This window comes from Balearica regulorum, chromosome 3 (assembly GCF_011004875.1).
Source record: "Balearica regulorum gibbericeps isolate bBalReg1 chromosome 3, bBalReg1.pri, whole genome shotgun sequence".
Lineage (NCBI taxonomy): Eukaryota > Metazoa > Chordata > Aves > Gruiformes > Gruidae > Balearica > Balearica regulorum.
Window position 1 is genome coordinate 16,161,767 of NC_046186.1, and position 21,016 is coordinate 16,182,782.

The 21,016-nt window shown below is 41.2% G+C and overlaps 1 protein-coding gene and 1 long non-coding RNA gene across 2 annotated transcripts in view; one reads left to right on the forward strand and one right to left on the reverse strand.

The window, feature by feature from the left end:
• SLC66A3 (solute carrier family 66 member 3) lies at window positions 1-10,153 on the reverse strand. Its single transcript, XM_075750621.1, has 7 exons — window positions 9,733-10,153; window positions 7,272-7,354; window positions 6,737-6,806; window positions 6,076-6,133; window positions 4,731-4,851; window positions 3,491-3,532; window positions 1-1,559 (listed from the first exon to the last, which is right to left on the reverse strand). Exons 1-7 carry the CDS (start codon window positions 9,873-9,875, stop codon window positions 1,471-1,473), a joined length of 606 nt encoding a protein of 201 aa, XP_075606736.1. The 5' UTR covers window positions 9,876-10,153; the 3' UTR covers window positions 1-1,470.
• LOC142601438 (uncharacterized) overlaps window positions 9,547-21,016 on the forward strand; it is a 19,291-nt gene continuing 7,821 nt past the window's right edge. The window contains exon 1 of the long non-coding RNA XR_012835001.1: window positions 9,547-9,837. This is a non-coding gene — a long non-coding RNA (uncharacterized LOC142601438). The remainder of the gene's footprint in view (window positions 9,838-21,016) is intronic.

Sequence of the window (21,016 nt, forward strand, 5' to 3'; positions counted from 1 at the left end):
TCAACCATGAAGGATAGCATTTATTAATATGACCTGGAAAATGTATCACACACCACCTGCCACCATTTAGACCAGATATTTTACACAGCTTTAGTAAAATCAGTAACAGGATGTTTACAGTTACTCTCTCAACTCAGAAACATCTATGTTTTACTGGAGCAGTAAAAAATCCTCATCTTTGAACTTGCTCTCAGCAATGTGAGATACCTGAAACCGTATGTCCACAGACATACTACCTCCCTCCCCTTCCCCTTTAAACCCAGAGTTTACGAAGCAGCTACATTTTCTGACAGTGAATCAGTCTGCTTGATTGCTGAGGGGACGCTGGCAGAGACATCTGCTTTTGCAGACACCGTTCTTCCACAAGAGTCCAATGATTTAGTGCATTGCGAGGAAAACCTGCCTCCAAAGTAGTCAAAGCAGTCCTCCCGCAGTTGTCAAGGGCCTCGGGACTAAGGGCGCCTTGGTTTTAACATCCCAATCAACAGTCACACTGTAAGAGCCCTTCTGAAACAGCGTAATGAGAAATGAAGGCAAGCTGTATGATTACTTCTGTAACTTTTGCTTGGAAAGGCATTACTTCCAAAAGCAAAATACCTTGTTAATGGTTCTCAAGAATACACTCTTCCCTTTTTTAGTAAACCTCCTACAGACTGGTTAGCATCTCACAAGTAAAAACTGAAGTCTTGTCTTTATGTTGACCAAACCTGTTGGTCAAAGTTTCATTCATTTCTGTACACTCTAATCTCTGCTGTTGCCAAAAGAGTATGTTTAGTGAATGAGAGCTCAGGCTGAAAAAGAAGAATTCATAGCTGAGTTTTTGCTCTTATCCTAATAAAAACGGGGTGTATTGAAGAAAGTGACCATGGGTATCCTGTATCAGTTGTATAAATTGTACTGTTTCAGTGTTGCACGTAAGTGCTACAATCCCAACTGGATTTGTGACTTAGAACTTTATTTTGGATCAGGCCTTGACTCAGATTTTCTTCATCCTAACATACAGATAGTTCATGTCGAACTAATTGAGTTGCTTGCAAGAAAACGACAAACATCTGTTGTTTTTCAAACTCGCAGCAGACGCAGAAAGATGAGTTGATATGTTGGTGCAAAATTGCTCTTGTATAATTGAAGAAAATTGCTTATATGTAACCAGAAAGTACTGAAGTGATATGAGAATATATAAACATCTAAATAGAAAATACCTTTTTCATTTGGTAAAAAAAAGCCAGAGAAAATGTGAGATCAGTGAAACTTGTCTTAAATGACCAATAAAAATATGCTGCTTAAATGAAGTATCTTATCAGAATTATTTCTGGGAGAAAATAAGCATGACTGTACTAAGTATGCTTAGGGATAAATACTAGGCTTAAGAGAGTGAGCGAGCGCTTCCTCAACCTTTGGTCTGTTGTTTAAGCTTAGTTGTGTCAGGTTTTTTTGCTGGTAACTGTGGTGTGTGCTGAGGAGTGTCTTCTAATCGGTCTTTTTAGCTTTCCTGTAGTGCAGGACTGTGGCTGTGACCCAAATATTGAGAATGAGCATGGTTATGAAACGGATGAGAACTAAAAAGCAAAAAAAAAATTTTGTAAGGATAAATCCAAAAAAATCAACTGCTGTCACTTTCAGAAAACATGTTTTGTAAACCTTCACTGCTGTGCAAATAGGCTGGTTCCCATTCAGCAGCTCTTTTCAGTCAATTAGTTTAAATTACCACGTTTGGGAACCCAGAAATTCTCGAAGTAAATATAGCACAGAAGAGCATTCAGCACTTGCGAGTGATATCTGAAAATATTACACTACCTTTAATTCTTTTGTGATGAAACCAAGAGAATAGTACAAGTTTGAGTAGCCTCATAGAAATTTATATTTACACTTAAAATTAAACTCAGAGCCGCAGCTCACGTGTCCTTTACAGTTGTGTGTGTTGTTTATAATAAAGGGACTATTCTCTACTGCCATCTGTTAAGTTTAGACTTCAAGGAGACAGGAAATGCATGTATCTAACAGACTTTAAATCTGATAACAGAGAAAAAAAGTAGTTTTCAGAATCTCGATTAACTTTCAGATTGTTTTACACCAAAATAAGCATAGTATCTCTACCTGTGGAACCACAATTTGAAGTATAGGTAAATGGAATATTCACAGAAATGTACACAAAAGTTTGTTTCAGAAATACACGATACTTGACAGGTTCATACATGTGCATGAAACCAAGATGAACATGCCAAAGTGTTCAGTGCTAGAAGTTAACTGGAATGTTGTCCATGAGAGCAACATGGTATCAGTGGTTGCTGCCATCTCTTCCGCGTTCCAAAGCGTATTGTGCTATATTTTGAAAAGCAGCTTTAACCAGAGCCAGCTTTACTTCCAAGAGCCAGCTTTTCACTTTCATGGTGTTTTTCTACCTTCCTTCTTCCCCTCAATATCTCTCGCTTCTAATCAGTGTAAGTGTGTAGCTGTGGGTGAACTGGACTCAGCAACTGACCTGGAGTAAATTTCTGCATGTGCATTATGTTGGTTTTTTGGTGATGCCGTTAACTGCACGCCCCCACAAGCTCTTACTCTGGCAAAGAGAGAGAAAGCAGCAAGCACAGGAGTGAAAACGCATGACTGAAAAGGGGACTTCCTTTTCCAGTGAAAGAGCCACTTGAACTGCTTGTAAAACCAGAGCCTTATTGTGCGCCAGAGGACTGCTTAAAAATAAATAAATCCATTCAAATGATGTTTCTGATGAAATACCAGTTTTGAACTAGAACAAGGATCCACCAAATAAAGTACAATGCGATTTTGTTACTGTTCCTACATCTTGATTTTGAACCATTTATTGAAAAATCTGCTGCACTCCTTAGCTCTTTCAGTTTTGTCAGGATGATAAGCTGTTAAATAAATTTACAGTTAAATAAATTTGCTTTCCAATGAAATCAGCTGCAAATTATCTATTTTAAGCCATTTTTTGTGAGTTTCTTACCAGCCTACCATTTCATTCGCAGCCTGCCATAAACTTTCTGAATATTGTGCCTAAAACTACTCATATACTAAGCAGAACTTTAAATAGTTTTCTAGAAGAATTTTTGAATGCACAGACCCCACAATAAGAAAAGGAAACACTTAATATGTGAACAGTTATCACTCAATTATTACAGATTTATTGTTGTATGTTACTAAATTTAGTTATTTATGTATTTAAAGATTTTTAATGCTTTATTCTGCTATTTTCATAATTATGAAGTGTTTTTGCCCATGGAAAAAGAATAATGGCTTTTGGACCACTTGTCACCACATGATAAGCATAAGCAGGCTTTTTTTTATTTTCTCCAGGTATTTGATTTGTAATCCTGCTACTTTTTTAGCAGTAACTCCTTCCCTCACCATGCTAAACCACCAGGTTCATGGTTTCTTCTTCTGAGACCAGATAACTGCTTTTACAAAACAGCTAAAAATAACGATGGCAGGCAGCTGTTACCTTGGAAAGGCAATTCCATACTTTACTCACCTGCGAGATCATTTGTAGTCATTACAGTTGTAAGTATTCTTGCTGTAAATTGAATGGGTTCTGATTAGTGGACTAGATACAACAAGTTTATACCTTCAAAAAATGATGAAATATCTATTTTTCAATAGAGAATAATCTTGCATCAAAATACACATTGTATAGACATTCCCACTTTTAGTACATCCACTCGTCACTATTTCAGCTTCAGAGATCAAGCTCTCAAAGCTGAGTGACACTGTATTAGGGGTCCTTTTCAATGAGAAAATCACTGATTGACAGAATTAAAATGTTTGTATCTATATCTATCTATTTCACTAGACTGGATGTGGTCAGAGTTCGCTGCTGCTCTTTCTGTTCAGCCCCCTCCTTTTGGTAGTCGATACTGAGCTACACCCACAACCGAGTTAGTTAGCATGGCTGAACCACTGTAAATGTTCACATGCATGCTTTTAGGCTTCTGCAAACACCAGGAATTCAGCTTTCCTTCCTGCAACAAATCTAAACATTCATTATTTCTCATTTGCAGCAGACTAAAACCATTTTAAAAGTTTATTGCCATTGTTCAGTGAACGTCCGTTGACTCGAAAACATCTGTTTCACAGGGAAATAGATCCAGCATCACTATGTTTTATAGTAAGAATATTTTAAACAAGTTTTGTGAATATGAATGGCAAAGGCACTTCTGACAAATAGCTGTAGAACTATTCATGCAGACCACTAAGTAATTAACACATGAACTGCACAAATCACTGTTCTTGATACGTTCCTAAATTCTCCTCTGTTGAGAAATGTATTCACATATAGTCATAGAGTTAAAGGTATTTAGCATTAAGTGTGTATTTATTTGTAAATTACTTTTCAGAATTAGCATTGTCTAACTACAAAATTTAGCACCTCTTCATGCTGGATCACTAACAATTTTATTACATCCTAGAACATTGAAATCTTTTCTTCATAAAGACACTCTTTCAGTTATTTGAACTGTATCAGGTTCCTTCCACCATATTTGCATGTTTTCTAAGTCAGTATCATTGTGATTGAGCTCGTGTCAGTGATAAAACTTGATTTCAAGAGACTGTGTGGTATCTGAGTCTCAGAAGTCAACACTAAGGGAAACGACATTAGGGAAGATTTTTACCTACTACAGCTGAGTAAAGATCTATTGAAAGAGGCATAAGGAGGAGATACGATTTTAAAAAATGAAACCTCAGTGCTTTGCACCAAGTTGCCCATAGCTTACTTGCACAGGTATATGCAGACATACTCCAGGTCAAGGCACTCACTTGTCCAGAATCTTTTGTCTGCCAGAGACACCGCAGCTGAGCCAGCTTACTGGCTGCACTGATGAGGGTGCATAAATTCTGAAAAGCAGGTAAAAAAACCACAAACCAGAATCTTTGCCATTATATTATCCAAGTGTTTAGCTTATAGCTGTTTCTATGTAACTTACTAAAAACCAGGATTAGCTTTTTCATTTAGAATTAAAAAAGCCCTATACTTTTCCAGTATTTTACAACCCAAGTGTTTCAGCTTCTTCCTAAGGAACCATGAAGCAAAAACTTAAAGCTGCCAGAAGCAAGGAACTGATTTCGGAGGTACTGTCCAGGACGAAGCTCAAAGAGCACAACTGCTACTGCTGTTGGCAAATGCTTGGTAGAGGCAAATACAATAAGAAGCAAAGAAATGAAAAAACCTCTCAACCTGCTACATAAAACCATTCATGAAAGTTAGCTAAAATGCGACTGATCTAGTCTAAACAGCAAGGTTGATTCAGACCATCTGTTACCATTATGTCTGGCAAACAAAACCATAAAAGAATGAGAAAACTCACAAGAATGTGTGGAAAATGGGTCCAATTGGTGGGAAAAAGTAATGAAGGGAACAGACTTTTCACCCTGTATTCCTTTTACAGGGGATTTTGCAAAGGCAGCAGGTAGAGGGGACCTCCACATGGGTCTCTGCGGCATGTTCGGATTTCCCTTGCGAGTGAGGATCGCTATTAGGCTTAGAAGCTTTATCCCCATTCGTGTAATTTTTTTGCATTAGCAACTCCTGTTCATCTCAATTAATTTTTAAGTTCCTTACTTCTGATAAAAAGGGCAAATACCATCTTTAACCTACGTCGGGCATTACCAGATGGTATTTTTCTTCCAAAATTCTAGGACTAAAGGGAAAAACGATCTTGTGAAATATTTGATTCCCTATTTCAAATGCTTTAACTGACGCTCTGTTGTTTTCCTCTCATGTTAAAGGATTATTAATGGGGATTATGACATTAGGACTAAAGAGGCAATCTTTTTTCAACATCTTAAACCTTTGCTAGTTTTAATTAAGGGACTGCAATTAACAATTTTACCTCAGAACTTTTTTGTTTCCATAGAGTCTGTATTGACAGTGCAATGTTTTCCAGCTACGCACTGAAGTGAAACAGCTGTATTTGAAAACTGGGGTTGTTCTGAAAGCTAACCCAAACGATTAATTCCTCCAAGGACAAATATAAGGACAGATTTCACTGATCAAGATGTCCAGAAAAAAAATGTTATTTCATATGTGGACCTAATTTCAAATAATCATGCAGCACTTACCATGGCCAGGTCTATTATCCACTTCCGCACTGTTAGCATGTACCAGCCCCCCCAAAATCTTACATTATGTTAAGTTTCATAGCACTGAAAATTCTAGGATAGTGCCACTCCTGAAACTGCCCGGGGAATTAGATTTTTTTTTTAAACATCTGGAAATAATATTATTGAAACTTTATAACAGACTATGCAATCTAGATAAAATATATTAACCACTAGTTGAAACACTAAGTGTTCCTATTTTTCACACTGTCGTCGGCTGAACAGTGCCTGGAGTTTCTCAAGAGCTGCTCCAAAGCACAAGACTTGAGATTTAAGCCCAAATCCTATTTTGTGTTCATCATAGCAAGTACAGTCTGCGTGGGTAGGAATCGAAGAAAAAAGATTAATCATTTCTACCCTGCATTTCTAGCAGATGTAAATTAAGAATTAGTCTTGTTCCTTATCAGTTGTAGGCCTTCTAAAGCAAAGCTACATATAAAGCTTACTTCTTGTAGAGATTTTACTGTGATCCCAGAAGTCAGCATGTGAATGTGGAATGCATGCTGAGGGGTGGCTGAAAATTATTTACGATGGTAGCACAAAACAAATGACAACATAGCTGCTATGCGAAGAACTACCAAACAAGCTACGTAACCCAAAATGTCCAGATTTCAAAGGATACGTGACTGCATAGAACAAAGCTCGTTTTGTGTTTCCACTGAAACGCAGAATAAACAACAGGAGAATGACATCTGAAATAAATAAAAGATTGCTCATCAGAGAAGGAGAAAAGGGGCCAAAATGCACTCCTAGACAGTTCTACTGGGCACCATGTCTACGGAAACTCATTTCTTACATGTTTTGTCTTTCAAATTTGATTGACATCCAAAACACTGCAAGCTCCAAAACGAAGCTTTTCTTAGAGTCTGGAGTGTTTATAAGGTTTATCTCCCATGCGGAGTCACTGGATAAAGCATGAGCTTACACTCCAACTCCACTGTGTGTGTATTAACTAGATCTTTCTCCTCTAGCTGACCATCTACTTCCATAAAATTTATGAGAATTCAATTATATTTGAGATGTTCACTCCCTCTTCCCCCCGACTCCAGCTAGAATTGGTCAATGGATTCACATCACTGCAGTGCAGTACTACATGCAGAGCCTTGGAGTGCTGAAGGAGCCCTGTTTTATTTCCAAAACATGGCTTAAAAAATTACCTTGTGCAATGATGATGGGATATTCCAGGTATGTCGGCAGAGGGTAACCATAATAGATCTGGTACCTCAGAAACACAAGGAAGCTGAACAGAAAGACACAAAAGAGCATGACTGCGCGAAGGGACAGGACAGTTCAGCTCCTTCACAGCTTCGTCTTTACTGTTTTGGTGGTGCCAAAAGGCTCCAGGCAGGTGTAGCTCCTGCTGTCAAACTGATCAAATATGGAGACAAAGTGCAAGCCTGATGATTCTGTGGTCTGTTACCCTCAAATAGAATAAGATGCAGAGAACTGCCCACGCTTCTTGTCAATGTCTTTGTGTCACAGTGTGTAAGGCATAATTTTATTAATTACAACTAATGAGAAAGAAAGAAAGACTTCCAGACTTAGATGATACCTTCTCTTTGCAATGGCCTTGGCATCTCTGGGATAACTCTGATTTCTTTATGTCTGTAGTTCAATCTGTACATTAAGCAAGTTTTACAGGAGTAGAAAACTCCTTCTAAGCTGTCTAGACTACACTGTTATAAGATTGCCCAGTGTAGCTGCACTGGTCAGACTGAGAGTCTGTTGTTAAGTGCACCAAACAATGGGAATTCTCCATCCTGCCATTCCACAATATAGTATCTAAAAGGAACTGAGCTTTTATCACGTTTTCTTAACTTTCTTCAAATTTCATGCAAGTCCATGGGGTTAGACAGAAACTTCAAGGCTGCAGAGAAAATAGAAAGGACTCTAGGGCATAGTTTTATCAAAAGAAAAATTGATGGTTTCCAGCATAGAAAGATGGCATAAGGAACTGCCTGCCCTGTAAGAAACTGGCTTTTACAGTATTCAGAATTTAAATATCTGAACTTTCTGGAAGTCTTATTTCTTCTAGGGTCAAATTACACTCCTTGGCACCAGCACCATGCTTCTGTGTCACTCCTCTGCCAGGTCACTGCACTTTGACTCTGCAGAAGCATCCCAGTTTGCACCAGTAGCCCCAAAGGTCTCTGCAGCTGGACCCAAAGTCTTCAAAGGCTGCAGAATAGTCTACTAAATAAACAATCAATCAGTCTCAATAAATGTTTCAAAAAACCCTCACTGCAACTCTTACAAAATAGTTTTGCCCAAAGCAAGTGCAGAACCTGCAGCAGTGTGGATACCATGGTTAACCATACCATTTATGGCTTCTCCATGCTCATCTGAAACACTGCTTACAAAGTTTCTTTAATGCACATCAACATGCATGAATTATTTTAAAATGCTACCACCGCTTTTTGGCGTGGGGTAAGTTCTCTCTGCTGGAACTATGCTTTAGGTCACTGAGGTGTATTAAGGATAAACAACAACAACAGGGGTTCGATGCCATGCAGAAACGCGGGCAGCGAACGGCCACAGCAGAGACCAAGGGGATTCTGTACAGCTATGTGCAGAAAGGTGTCAGCACACCTAAGCCTCCGCAGTGCCCAACCGGGGTCAGCAGCTGCGCCCCTCACTGTACACAAGGTGCAGCCACGTTCAGAAATGACACGCCGGTTTTGTGAGGTGATTTTTCTGAATAAAAAGCCGTTTTTTAGCTTGGTGTGGAGAGCTGGCAGCCATCCGCATGGATGTTCTGGCCACCTACATCCCTGGGTTCGGCAAATACAAGGCTCTTTGAGGTATTTTCTCTCATAGGTTTGTACCCACATTTACATGTACGCGTATAGGGTTTCTGTATTTGTTTTCCATTCCATACAATCCTCTTTAATAAGTCTAGCCCATGTAAGCTTATTACAGACTGACAAATCTTTGGAGTTTGACAAGGTTTGTAATTTTCTTAAAGAATGATTATTTATTTGGGTGAGAGAAGCCTGTCTAACTGGTACAATTACCTACCCAACAGGCACACGGACCATTTAATAACCTAAATGCATGGCTTAAAACCATAGTAGGTGTTGTCTCCAGCTCCATGGGTGGCCAGAGTTGGTTTCGGGCAAGTTAAAAAAAGACGGGTTTCCCTTTAACCAACAGTGCGGAAGTGTTTTAAAATAGGAAGTTTCTGCTCCAAACAGTTTGTACACCCAGCGAAGGCAGGATGAGGCACCTGCACATGACAGGCATACGAAGAGGTAGCAGGCTCAGCAGAAGCTAACCGTGTTATAAAAAGGAGTGGTTTTAAAACCTAAGAGCCAGGACTGCTCGCCGCCCTCTTCAAACAGCCACTCAACACAGTCTCAAGTGTGAACAGAGCTGTGAAGGAAGGAACTTCATTATTGCCGCAGCAAACCTCCCCTCGCCGCCGCAGCCCCCTCACGCCCCCGAGAGAAGCCCCTCTGAGGGGAGGCGCTTCCGCCGCACCCCAACGGCTGCTCCCGCCGCGCGCCCCCGAGCTGCGTGCGCAGCCTCCGCGCCGCCGGCGCCGCCGGAGGGGGGGCGCCATGTTGTCCCCCCGTATCGTGTCCCGTCCCCGTCCCCGTCCCGCGGCCGCCGCCTTACCCGGCCAGCTCCAGCAGCAGGCTGCCCACGCTGACCCCCCGCGCGGATCTGGCCGCCACCACCGCCGCCAGCTGCGGCAGCTTGATCACCGCGCACACCGCCCAGGTGCTCCAGTGGGCCAGCTCCAGCAGCGTGGGTGCCATCCTGCTGCGCTGCGCTGCGCTGCGCACCCGCGGCAACCCGGAATGGGGAACCCGCGATGGGGCGGAGAGCCCGCCCGGCCGGCCCTGCGCGGCCCTGCTGGCGAACGGGCAGCCGTCACGGAGCGCTTATGGCGCCAGCGCTGCCCGGGGCGTGGGGCGTGGAGCCGCCCGGCCTGTGGGGAGAGGAGAGTCGGGCCCGGCAGCCGGCATACCCCATCCGCATCAGACTCGGGCCTCGCCGGGCCTGAGCGCGCTGCCAGGCGGTTTGGCAGCCCCGGGGAGGCCGGTGCGGCTTCCTCGGGAGGGGGAAGGGGCCGGTCACCCCTTAGTCCCCATGCTGGCGTGTTGCGGAACGCCGCGGTGAGCCGGGGAGCGGGGCTCCAGGGTCGTCTCTGTGCCGCTGGTTGGGGCCTAGCCACAGCTAACGCTCCTCCGGTTAGGGCAGAGAAACGTTAAGCTCCAGGTTGACAGATTTGGTCCTGAAATGACTTTTCTTAAAAAAAATCACACCAGTAATCATCAGATGCTGTGTTGGTGTAAAGGGTTAACCGTGGGTTGTGTTCACCTAGGAGTAGTTTAGATCAGCTCTTGGTTTGGAGCAGTAGGCTGGATTTCAGTTTTCTCCCCCAAAGTGGAGTCTCCAGTGCTTTGGCTCCTGTGTTATTCAGGTCGTGCATGCTGCCTGGATCGGCGTGGTGCTAATTCCTGCAGTAGGGATGGTGCGGTTTTAGCCGCTGCACTTTTGGTTACTCAGAAAGGACCTACAGCAAACTTAAAAGTTCCTGAATGTTGGACTTGTCAGATTATCGGAGGTGAAGCAACTTCCCCGCAACATACACCTACCCACCATACACAGTTATCCACAGAAATAGTAATGTGCGGTTTTTAAAGCTTTTGTACCTACCAGCTTGTCAGAACTAAGTAAGACCAGTTATCCAAGCAGTATGCATTTGTACTGATCACACGCATACAGAATCTTGGCTCTTCTGTGTCTGCATATGGCCAGGACTGCTCAGGATGTCAAATCCATGCCATTAATTCAGATTTTTTTTACTTACAGCATAATTGCTTTAACATTAGGGGTTATGCACAGGCATAAAATCTCTTCGTTTTTCATTCTTACTAAGGTGGTATTGCTGTATGACTAATAGTTCTTCCACGATTTAGTTTTGCATTTCTTGCAAGTTGTTTTCTGTTGTTTTGATAATGTTTTGACAAACAGGTTTATCTTGTTCATTCCACATGCCTTTAGTGGTATTTTAAAACAACAATATTACTAATGCTTAATTTGTAAATTACATTGCCCTCTGTGTAATTCAGTCATAAAAAAAAGTACATAAGAACATAAAATCTCAAAACTCAAATTGAAAAAATGCCCCCCCAATACAGAATTCTAATTAAAAAGCTGTGATTCTGTTAATATAATTTAAACAAGCCAAGCTTTTCAGAGACAATAAACTCTAAAAGAAGAAAGCAAAACTTACCTTAAAATAATAACTGTTCCAACATTTTCTTGATAAACTGAGTTCTCAGCCTTCTGGGAGTATTGCATACTTGAAAAAGAGTTGAGTAAGGTATCACACAAGATGAAGTTTTCTCATTTAAAATTAGATCTGATGTATAGATGTGTTTGTCATTTCAGATAATCTGACAATAATAAATATTTAAGATGGAAGTTTTGTATCTGCATTACTGTGTGGATGCTGATCCAACAAAATACTGTAAAAATATCAATAATACACACTGCCCTGTATCCTACTAGAATAATCAAGAAGCTGAACTGACTTCAAACTATTACGAAAGTCCATGAGCATATTTTTATTCAACTATTTTTATATTAAAAAAAGACATGAAATGTTTACCTTCAATCAGTATTTCAGCTGTTTAAAAAATACTTCCTGCTTTGCATTGCAAGCATTCAGTTAAGCAAAATGATTTACTGCCCTTGCCCTGTCCTGCCTATGTAATATTGCTGTATGTCTGTTTACAGGCCACTTAAGTAGCAGCTTAGGGCAAGAGCAGATGTCACAGTGCTGGACAGCAAAAAAAAAATATAAAATTTATGAAAAGTACAAGAAATTCTTCCTGTTCTTTTTTTTTTTTTTTTTTTTTTTAGTTTTATATGCTATTTCAGACTCTTTTACTTGGTAAGTTGCAGCAGAATGCAGAACCACTTTAAATTACAGTTCAGTGAATAAATTCATTACATGCGAATCTACTGTGCAGATTGCCGGTTTCACAGCAGATGGACAGTGGCTTATCACTGCTTCACCTCAAATAGGAATGCAAATGCTGATTCCTATTGAAAAAAAATAGAGAAGGAAAATAATGCTGTAATAACCAAAGACAAAAAGCCAAAACAGATTTTTTTTTTTTTGCAATAATGACATTGGCTTATCATAGTTGAGTTCTTAAGCAAAATAATGCCTTGAATTTTGTGATTTTGGAAGGAACGCAGAGAAGTGCTCTCTTGCTTGTTATTTCCACAGCCTACCATGCTAACAGGGAATAGTTCATTTTATAGGTAATTCATGTTTTAAGCTCCAGGTTAATTTAAAGGAGGTTCTACAACTGAAGAACCTGTGAGGATGGAGAAAACCCGGAAGGGATGTGTAGAGGAAGGCTGGGGGTGGACAGAGTTGGCCAGGGCACAGCAGGCTGCGGGAGGCTTGCTGCCTTGCCCTGAGAGGGGAGTGTGACACTGTGAATGGGCACACTGCCTGGGAAAGAAACGGGAGGAATTGAACGTGTCAGCACAGTTCCCGAGCTGTGATATCTTTGGGATCACAGAGACATAGTGGCATAGCTTACGATGTGTGCTGTGATGAAACAAGCTCTTTTGGAAAAGAAAAAGAAAAATCAGTGGAAGTTGTGTTCTACACAAAGAGAGTCTGCATGGAGCTTTCCTCTGCTTTGGAGTGAGCAATGAGCCAACTGAGATCTGATGGGTCAAGATTGGTGGGGAGACCAGCATAGGGAACATTGTGTGGGCACCTGCTATAAACCTTGATCAGGAAGAAGCAGCAGGTGAAGCCTTAAATAACTAGAAGAAAGCTCACAATTGTAGGTCCAGGCTTCTTTTAGGATGTAAAATCGCTCTGACATCTGGAAGAGCCACTTGGCTGGGTAAAAGCAGTCCAGCCAATTTTTGTGGGGCATCAAGTACATTTTTTTGACCCAGATGTTGGATTTGATACTCGGAAACAAGAAGGAAGTAGTAGGCAATGTACAGGTCAAGGGCAGCCTTGGCAGCCGTGACTCCAGGAATTTACATCCCAAGAGAAGTAAGGAATGCAAATGTTTGTTAGAATAAAGACTCCAGGCTTGAGAAGAACAGACTTTGGCTTGTTCAGGAAACTGGTCTGTCAGGATCTCTAGGGAAACTACCATGGGGGTCTCCAGCATGGAGACTGGGAGGGTGCATTTCAAAGTCAACATGCTCATAGCACAAAACCAGCTGAAGTTGGAGCAGGCATGGCAGAGGAACAGCTTGGCTGAATGTGCAGCGCTTGTCTGAACTCAGACGGGAGGGGTTGGAAGATGGAAGCAGGCATGGGCTACCCAGGCGATACAAAAGCATTGCCCAGGCACGAGGGGATGGAGTTCAGAAACTGAAGCTCAGCTGGAGTTGAAATTGGCAAAGGACGTGAACACCACCAAGAACAGCTTCCATAGTTACTTTGACAACAAAGAAAGGTGACGGAAAATGTGGGCATGCTGTTTAACAGGTTAGAGGACCTACTTAACGCTGTGGAAAAAGCCAAGGTGGTCAGTGCCTTTTTTTGTTTCAGTTCTTACTAGCAAGGTCTGCTCGCAGGCCTCTCCGGTTCCCTGAGCCTAGTGGCACAGTCAGAGTGGAAAACTAACCATGATACAGGAAGACAGATTTGGGGACTGCAGAGGCAAACTGGACAAAGACTTCTCTATGGACCAGATGAGATGCATCTGAGAGTGCTGAAGGAGCTGGTCAACATTATTGCGAGGTCACTGACTGTTTTTCGTTCTTCGCAGGTTGTGGTTATCAGAGGAGACTTTCAGATGATTGGAAAAAAGACAAATGTCATTTCTTCTTACAGGAAGGAGGATCCAGAGCATGACAGACTGGTCAATGTAACCTCAGTTTCCAGGAAAAGCCAGGAAGCTCTGGAATCTCCATCTTTGAGATTTTCACAACTCTGCAGGACCAGATCCTGAGTAACCTGATGTAACATCAACATTGGCCTTGCTTTGAGCAGGGGATTGGCCTAGAGGCGTCCAGAGGTCCCTTCTGGCCAACATAACTGTGATTTCATGTACTTTATTCCTTATGCAAGCTGCATGAGGCCCCATTTTGCCACTGGAGGCATCAAGGTAAAAACAAAGTAAAAATGATCAAGATTTTAAAAAAGAAAAAAAGAAAAACTGTGATTCTAGCTGCTTTTCCAATGTGGTTGTGTTTGCTGAACACTTTTGTAGTGCCCAAGAACTGGGAGTTCTGTTAGCTTGAGTAGTAAGTCTGATGCAGAGTTGTCACAAAAGCTCACCATCAGGAAGGAGGTTATTTCTGGGCTGAGAGACTCCTCGGTGATGGAATGACAGTATTTCAGCTCTGATTTGAAGAACCTCCTCTTACTAAAGAAGTACAGTGGATCCCTGTGTACTTCATGTTTGAGGTTATGTTGTACAAGTGTGCGTGATAGGAGTATAAAAGAGACATTGTAGGCTGCATGTAGTTCATTGGTTTTGTATGCAGTATGTTATATATATTTGTGGCAGACTGAAAATATGGCCGTATTTATATAAGGTTTGCTTGATGTTAGGCTGAACAGAGGCATCACAAATTGAATAGAACTGTAAGCAAAAAACCCCAAACCCTGTTGACTCATTGTTTGCTCCGTGACAAGGTTTATTCAGTTAACTAAAGGCCTGAAGGCCATTTTGGGTAATGGCATGTTATTTAAAATAATATGGTTAGCTAAAAAGTAGTACTGAAAGAGCCTAGAATACCAAACAGACTCAAAAACCTAACTCAAAACCTAACAAAGCCAAAGAACTGGGAGGAGCAAAAGAGAAGGAAAATATATTAACTAGCTTGTCCTGGGACTCCTTAAATTGATTTTCATATTAAATTTAGAATTGTCCCTTTTATGTAGAAAATCTACATTGAGCTTGTAGCCCAGAGAGGGGGTTGAGCATTTGGGTCTGAAACTGGCATTGTTCTAGATCCATGCTTACATCTGAATCACTCAAATAAGAGGCCTCAGTAAGAGTCGAGAGTGTGAGTTATGCACCCCTTGCTAAGGTCCTGGTGTGTGATGCCTCCTGCGTTCTTGCCAGAGGTTTTATGATTCTCCCAGAGTGTGCAGATGGATCTGCCAGCACTGAGGAGCAGCTACATACAATCATGCTTGTTCCAGCAAAGAAGCTAGTCAGCTCACCAGGTCTGAAACACCTCTATGCACTGGTTTCACCCCATGACTTCTATGTTTTTCAGTGAGAAGCAATTGAGTAGCTCTACAGTAACACAGTGCTAGCAATGTGTCAGCACTCTGTTAAGTATTGCTAGAGAAGAGTTTATATAAACATTGTGTTTTCAGTCTATGATGTGGCTTTTAAGAGAGATAATCATAACTGCTAATAAGGATTATGTTAGTTGCAGATAGTTCTGTGCTGCATCATTTGTTTCTCTTTCACAGCAATACCTGTAGTTAAAGTAAGAGTTACTGCATGAATACATTTGCTAATTCACAGATTATATAAAATATATCTAGTGATGATAATTGGTCATTAGTAAATGGGCAAAATAGACACAGAGTTTGAAGTGATCAGATCAAAGGCATAGAGTGAATCCAAATCTTATCATTTTTATAGCTATTGTGCCTGTATATTTGCAGATTACTTGTTAATGCAATTTATTGATCAGTATATGCCGACTGAGGCTTTCCTCTTGGCATTCCCTGGGTTAAGAGACAGTTAAGAGATATTTGTGGTGGTTTTGCTCCATCCACATGGCATAAAGGTCTCATGCTGAGGTGAGGTTGTAATCCCAGGTACTTGAAAATTCCATTTCTAAGTACTAGTGGTTTGTGGATATGTACAGCTTCTGAGAGAGGCTTTGAGAAGGTTACAAGCTGAAGTCAGTCTATGGCATCTGTGCCCTCTGACAGAAGAGGGCTGTGGGCAGGGCTGTGATTGCCAGAACTGTGCAAGTGCCTTTTCAGCCTTTGGCAGAACTTCTGAGTTTCTTGGAGAAGCATCTGTGTTTCAAGGAGTTCATGCAAGCAAACATGAAGTTTTCTGAAAGGGGAAAAGCATACCTGACATGGATTCAGAGTAGCAAGTCATCCTGCTTTAGGAAAGGTTGACTGGCTTCTGTCTGGGCAGGATTTACGAAAAGCAGCTTGAGGCCCTAACAAATTATTACTGATTTCTAAAATGAACAAACCAAAAAATACCTCACTTCAGAAAACTGTTGTCTGCTTTAAGGTGAACTTCAATTCAGAAATTTTGTTCTATAGAGTGTTCTTTATAGAAAGCAAGCAATGTGAATGTGTACGTACATAATACATACAAATACACGATGCCTGGAATTGCAATGTTGTCCATCTAATGTTTGTACATAATTGTCCTCTCCCTTCCCTATTCTAGGAATCTTACTGTTTATGCAGTAGTTTTCACAGCACGATGAGACCTTCTCTATAGGAAAACCCATTCAGTTATTTTGTTTACTTAATTTAAAGGTCAAGAAACAATTTTAAGTACAGTTTCTTGCAGCCCAGAAAGCCAACTGTGTCCTGGGCTGCATCAAAAGAAATGGGACCAGCAGGTTGAGGGAGGTGACCCTGCCCCTCTACTCTGCTCTGGTGAGACCCCACCTACAGTACTGTGTCCAGCTGTGGGGGCCCCAGTACAGGAGAGACATGGAGCTGTTGGAGCGAGTCCAGAGGAGGGCCACGAAGCTGATCAGAGGGCTGGAGCACCTCTCCTGTGAGGACAGGCTGAGAGAGTTGGATTGTTCAGCCTGGAGAAAAGAAGGCTCCAGGGAGATCTTATAGCAGCTTTCCAGTACCTGAAGGGGCCTACAGGAAAGCTGGAGAGGGACTGTTTATCAGGGAGTGTCGTGACAGGACAAGGGGTAATGGGTTTAAGCTGAAGGAGGGTACATTTAGATTAGATGTTAGAAAGAAATTCTTTACTGTTGGAGTGGTGAGGCACTGGCACAGGTTGCCCAGAGAAGCTGTGGATGCCCCATCCCTGGAAGTGTTCAAGACCAGGTTGGATGGGGCTTTGGGCAATCTGGTCTAGTGGAGGGTGTCCCTGCCCATGGCAGGGGGGTTGGAACTAGATGATCTTTGAGGTCCCTTCCAACCCAAACCATTCTATGATTCTGTGATTCTAAGAAACACATTTGGATTTACAGTCGTCACTGATCTTCTAAAACAAAACTTTCTAGTTAAGATGCCAGCTGGGAACTATATACAAAACTATTCTAAAAGTATGAGAAATACAGATTTATATGAACTTATACATGTGATGTTTTGTTTAAAAATATATTTCACACTTTTTTATTATAAGCAGAACTTGAGAACACACAAAATTTGGAGGCACTGGAAACATCTGTGCACCAAGTTACAATTATTAATCTTCAGAAGTCTGCCAAGGAAAGCAGTGTATCTAACTGAAGAATTAAATTAATATAGCTATCCACTTGTGCTCTTTAACTGAAAGAAATACAGAAAATGAAGTGTCTAAACACGTATAATCTCTTGTTTGAAATCTGGCAGCAAAAGGGAAAAAAAGCTTACAGACCTGAGGCACAAGTGATACATCATAAGAACTCTACAAGAAGTTTAGAACACAGTTTAATATCTACACAATCTCTTTAATAAATGGAATTTCCACTGATTATTTACGGATTTCAATGCTGTTACCATCTCATCCAGTCTTTCTAAGAGACTGTGCTTATGTAAATAAGGATTAGTTGGCAAAGTTAATTGTGGTAAAAGAAAAATGATTGTTAAACTAGGGATGGAAAGGTCATCTAGAGAATATCTGTTTGCTGCCTTCTACTTGCAGATGCTAAGGCAGTTTTGATTAGGACCTTGGATATTCCCAAAAGGTCTTTTCTGGAGATTGCTGTACATGGTAGAGAGATCCAAACTAACTTCAGAAATGCAGCGCTGAGTACCAGAGGAGGGCTAACTGCAGCAGCATAAAATAATTTGCATTATTTTATATAATTTGCATATATTTTCCAAGGAAAGTGTAACAATTGAACAAAATAAGGTGTCCATTTCAACACAATGTTTCCATATCACGTGGATTATCAGATCTATTCCACATGGGAAACTTTTGTTCTCTGAACAGTCACTTTCCCCTTAGAGATAGTCATTAAGATGTCAGATGCTTAAGTGTTGCTATTGCTTTCATCAGGAAATAGGAATGAACTGGAGTTTTGGGAATGAACAGAGCTACTCCTATCCAGTTGTTGCCCACCAGTATTTTAGAGTTGTTTCAATTAGCTTAATCAGAAAGTAAAGTTATTAACTTAATTCTACACCAGAAGAGGCAGCGCAGTTGTGGGTTTCTGTGATCTTACAAGGCACAGAGCTTCATTTTCCAAGGTTACACACTTCAATGATTAAGCCAAAAATCCTTGTATATTTTGGTATACCCACAGACTTTCCTTTTGTGATCCATTGGATTGAAGTGACCTGTGCAAAGAAGTACAGCTGGGAAGGAGGGCAGGGGTGTGTAAGGGTCTTACTGTGCTGTATACACGTAATCACTGCAGCTACCCACTGCAGGAACCGCCTGGCATCTCAACACATGCTTTATCTGATGGACACAATCAGAACTACACTTCATTAGTAAAGGCTTCCTGAAATGGTTGAAATAAAATTAAGTTATTGCCATTCATTCACATGACATAATGGCATAAATGTGCTCTTTGAGAAGCGTTCTTATGTTGCTGTGAGGAGGGCACTAGTCGAGCTTCTCAGGTGTGTGCGCGATTAAAAGTCACGTCTCGCCTGTGTGGAAAGCATTTTCTATATGAGTAGTTAGAAGAATTAGAAATACATTTTCTATCAAAATAATTAGGTGATTAATCTGTATTTTAGAGGTGCAATCTATTTAAATGTAGTGTAATTGAAACATTTTTTTTTCTTTTTGAATGTGTTTGAAAAATCATGCTTACAAAGTGTGTTCTGATCCCTGCAACTCTGGTGTAGATTGGAGAATTGGTGAAAAGCTCTTCAGATGGTCATTCAACTTATACACTAAAAGACAAACCCTATTAAATACATCATTCGTGATGGATGTCTGTGTTTAACCTTCAAAGGTGGAGATTCAGGGAATCTATTCCAGTGCTGTATTAGCCTTACCACTGGCTTCCCAAACAATTACCATGATTCTTCCTTGCTATAATTTAAGCCTGTTATTTTTATATTGTCTGCCACTCACATGAAGTACAAATGATTCCTTTTCTTATTCCAGAGCTATACAAGTATCTAAAGACTGTTATCCTCTTCCCAGACTGCATTTTCTTCTTCAGGTTAAACTTAACAGTCTTTTTAATCTTTTCTCATAAGCTATATCTTTCCATACTCCAGTTACCATCATTGCTTTTCTAGACTCTGCTTACATCTTAGACTCTTGCCCACATCTTCAGGGTTAAGACGTGGAAGGTCTTCTCCAAAACTGGGAGAAGTGTTTCAGCTGAAACTTAGCCAGTGCTAAGTGAAGCTGAAGGATTAAGTCGTATACTGCTTAGACCATCCTCCTTCCCGGTTCCCAGTTTGTGGGAACTCTCTGGGAGAGAATCCCTCTGGAATCTCACACAGCAAACAGAGTCATGAGTCTGGAATTATTTAGTGTCCCTTGAAATTCAAAAGGAATTGTGTAACACTGCCTTGCTGTAACTTAGTGTCCTTTTCACTGGATTACTTGGTGTAGAGTGAGTGCCACCTGGAGGCTAGGAAACATGGAGCTCCGTATGCTTTTATGCTGCAAAACAAAATCCCCATGCTTTATAAATGAATTGTTCTTACGTGAATAGGAGCTTGAGCCTGACAGATACTGGGCATCTGCCAATCACTATAGAGTTAGTGATCCATAGCAAGAGTCGAGGCTGCTCAGTATGTCTCAGGGTAAGGCATGCAAGTGTAATGACTTTTCAGTATTGTGCAATCACCAATAAATATGTAGCCTTTGAGCAGCCTATGCAGTTTTTGGAAGAAGCTGTGGACAACACAGGGACAAGAAGAGGCTTGATCTGCTCTTTCCTCTCCCCCTTTCAGATGTTTGAAAACAAACCAGTTCCTGGTACAGTTTTCTGCTCGTGGGAGAGAGCAGAATGCATTTTAGCTGAACAGGAAGGTGTCTTTTTTTAAAGAGCAGGTTAACATTTGGTGTGTCTGAGCACAGTTGTCCACCACAGTTCATGTCTGTGCAGAGTGGAATCAGTCCTCACCTGGGCTGACTGCATGATGTGGTCTTCCTTCTCTAGGTAGCTTAACTCATCTTGAAAGCCTTAATCCTCCAGTTCTCGCTGCATTGAAGCCAGGAGGAGAACTGCTTGGTGCTGTGATTTCAGTGAGTGGAATTTTTGGGTCTTCTTTCTACAGTGTCTTTTGGAGGTTTTTTCCAGACACCGCTTGGATGTTGACAGTGATCCCACTGTTCCATACCACCTCTTACATTTTTTAACTGCTTTTTGCTGCTGACCTCTTACCACAAAAACAAATAGCCTCAGTTGCAGAGCATAAGTATACGCATCTCCACCTCAGTCTGGTGGGAGACTGCAGTCTGTTGTATCAAGGTGATGCTAATGGCTTCTATGTTGATCTCCACCTAGGACTGAGCATGAGCCTCAGAAGCTATGTACAGTTCAAAAGGCAGATATTGTATATACACTCTCCATGCTCTGCTGATTACTGCTTTTTCCCTACAGAACAACAGGTCATAAACAAAGTTTGTGTCTATGAAATGAAAATACCTTAGTGAACAGACTTTAGGTATTGTGTTGATTTAGCTTGATGATGATTTCCTTGGGCAACCACAGATTTTAGGAAGTATGAACCTGTTCAGTTCAGTGTTGATGATCCTAATGCTGAGCCAGCATGCCTTCAGAGCAAAATGTGAAAGCCTGCTTCCTTGTC

What these genes read in the sequence shown, in the direction of transcription:
- SLC66A3 (XM_075750621.1), bottom strand. Translation starts at nt 9,875, where the DNA reads ATGGCACCCACGCTGCTGGAGCTGGCCCACTGGAGCACCTGGGCGGTG. An exon ending in CTGCTGCTGGAGCTGGCCGG is followed by an intron (nt 7,355 to 9,732) that starts GTAAGGCGGCGG and finishes CTTTCTGTTCAG; the next exon opens with CTTCCTTGTGTTTCTGAGGT. An exon ending in GCTTTGTTCTATGCAGTCAC is followed by an intron (nt 6,134 to 6,736) that starts GTATCCTTTGAA and finishes ACATAATGTAAG; the next exon opens with ATTTTGGGGGGGCTGGTACA.